Consider the following 1,496-nt stretch of genomic DNA (forward strand, 5'->3'; position numbering starts at 1 on the left):
GCAACGCCTGCCAGAGAGGATGCTGCGGGACCTGCAGGCGCGGAACAGCCTGCAGCTGCAGAAGAGGCTGGCGCAGGCCTGTCTAAAGAAGCACGTTCACCCCACCAAGGGTCAGAAAAAGATCCAGGAGACCAGTCTCAGCTCTCTAGTCAATTACCAGGCCAGGAAGGTCCTCATGGACTGCCAGGCCAAGGCTGAAGAGCTCCTCAGGAAGCTGTCCCTGGAACAGAGCTCCCAATGGTCCCAAGAGATGCCCGAGGGCCACACGAAGGAGCTCCACAGAGAGCTGAAGGACAAAGTCCAGAAGGAGGAGGAGCGATTCCAGCAGGTGAAGAGGTGGGCGGAAGAGTCCCAGAAGCAGAGAAAAGAGCACAAGTCGCTGCTGGAGGAGCTGGCGGACCAGAAGACCCTGCAGACCCAGAGTCAGGCCCACAAGAACGTCAGGGACAAGGCGCACCACATTCGGGAGCTCAACATCCTACGGGAGAAGAATCATCACATCCTGAAGCTGAAAGCCGAGAAGGAGGAAAGGTGCCACATCGAGGGCATCAAGGAAGCCATTCGGAGACAGGAGCAGAGGATGGAACAGATCTTGCGAGAGAAAGACGCAACCTTCGAGGAATTCCAGAAGATCTCCAGGGCCTCCGGGACAGATGACGTGAGAACACTTGCCAACAACTTCTTTGATCGGATGGCCCGGGAGGCCCAGGTCCCAGCCGGGCAGCAGAGAGGGGGCTACTGAGAACCTAATGACAAATAGCTTCCAGCCTAGGCGGCTAGACAGAGATCCGGCAATGTGATTCATTTTCTAATTTGATTATGACTGAGCATTGATTTTAAAAAAGTATATAAAATAGTGGCAACTTTCGCGAACTAGTTTGTTGATTCATCGGGATGGTTGAGAGGGTAGGATAAAAATTTCCAAGTTTTAAGAAAATTACTTGCTTTTGTACATTTGGCTTTAAATAGAAAATACCCATTTCGCTCTCAAGTAATCTCAGAAGTGTATGTATGTCAGACACATTTTGAGGAACCAAAGAAAAAGTCTACAGTGGGAAATAGAATTCTGTGCCATGGCTTCAGTCTTTCCCTGTCCCAGACTTATGAAAGGGTGAAGTGTACTTGTCATAGGAAATCTCCAGGAACAAAAAGTGAGGTGGGGAAGCATGGGGAGAATTCCTGTCAATAAGTATATTGGGGAACACAGCATACCACCTCCCCTCTTGGGAGTTCGTAACACAGCTGAAAATTTTAAAGGCTCTGAAAAGTCTTGCAGTAAAGACACATTTGATTAACCTAGTGTTTTTCACAAACCACAGAACTTTTTTTTCTCTTGGGTCCTTCCATGGAATTGACGTTCTGTGAAATATTTTTGGCAACAGCTTTCTATGGCTCCTCTCAGATGGTACTACTTTGGTCTTCCTTTCCCTTGTTAATAGAAAACACTAGTGTTACACCACCACAGACATGTTCAAGAGTTCAGTGGAATCTTTGGG

The 1,496-nt window shown here is 48.5% G+C and overlaps 1 protein-coding gene across 1 annotated transcript in view; it reads left to right on the top strand.

The window, feature by feature from the left end:
- CCDC185 (coiled-coil domain containing 185) overlaps positions 1-742 on the top strand; it is a gene marked incomplete at its 5' end in the record, with an annotated part of 2,057 nt that extends 1,315 nt beyond the window's left edge. The window contains one exon of the mRNA XM_010852934.1: positions 2-742. Within this exon, the coding sequence (XP_010851236.1) occupies positions 2-742 (741 nt within the window). The remainder of the gene's footprint in view (position 1) is intronic.
- Between the last annotated feature and the right edge of the window lie 754 nt (positions 743-1,496).

Source organism: Bison bison, unplaced genomic scaffold, assembly GCF_000754665.1.
Source record: "Bison bison bison isolate TAMUID 2011002044 unplaced genomic scaffold, Bison_UMD1.0 scf7180017864317, whole genome shotgun sequence".
Lineage (NCBI taxonomy): Eukaryota > Metazoa > Chordata > Mammalia > Artiodactyla > Bovidae > Bison > Bison bison.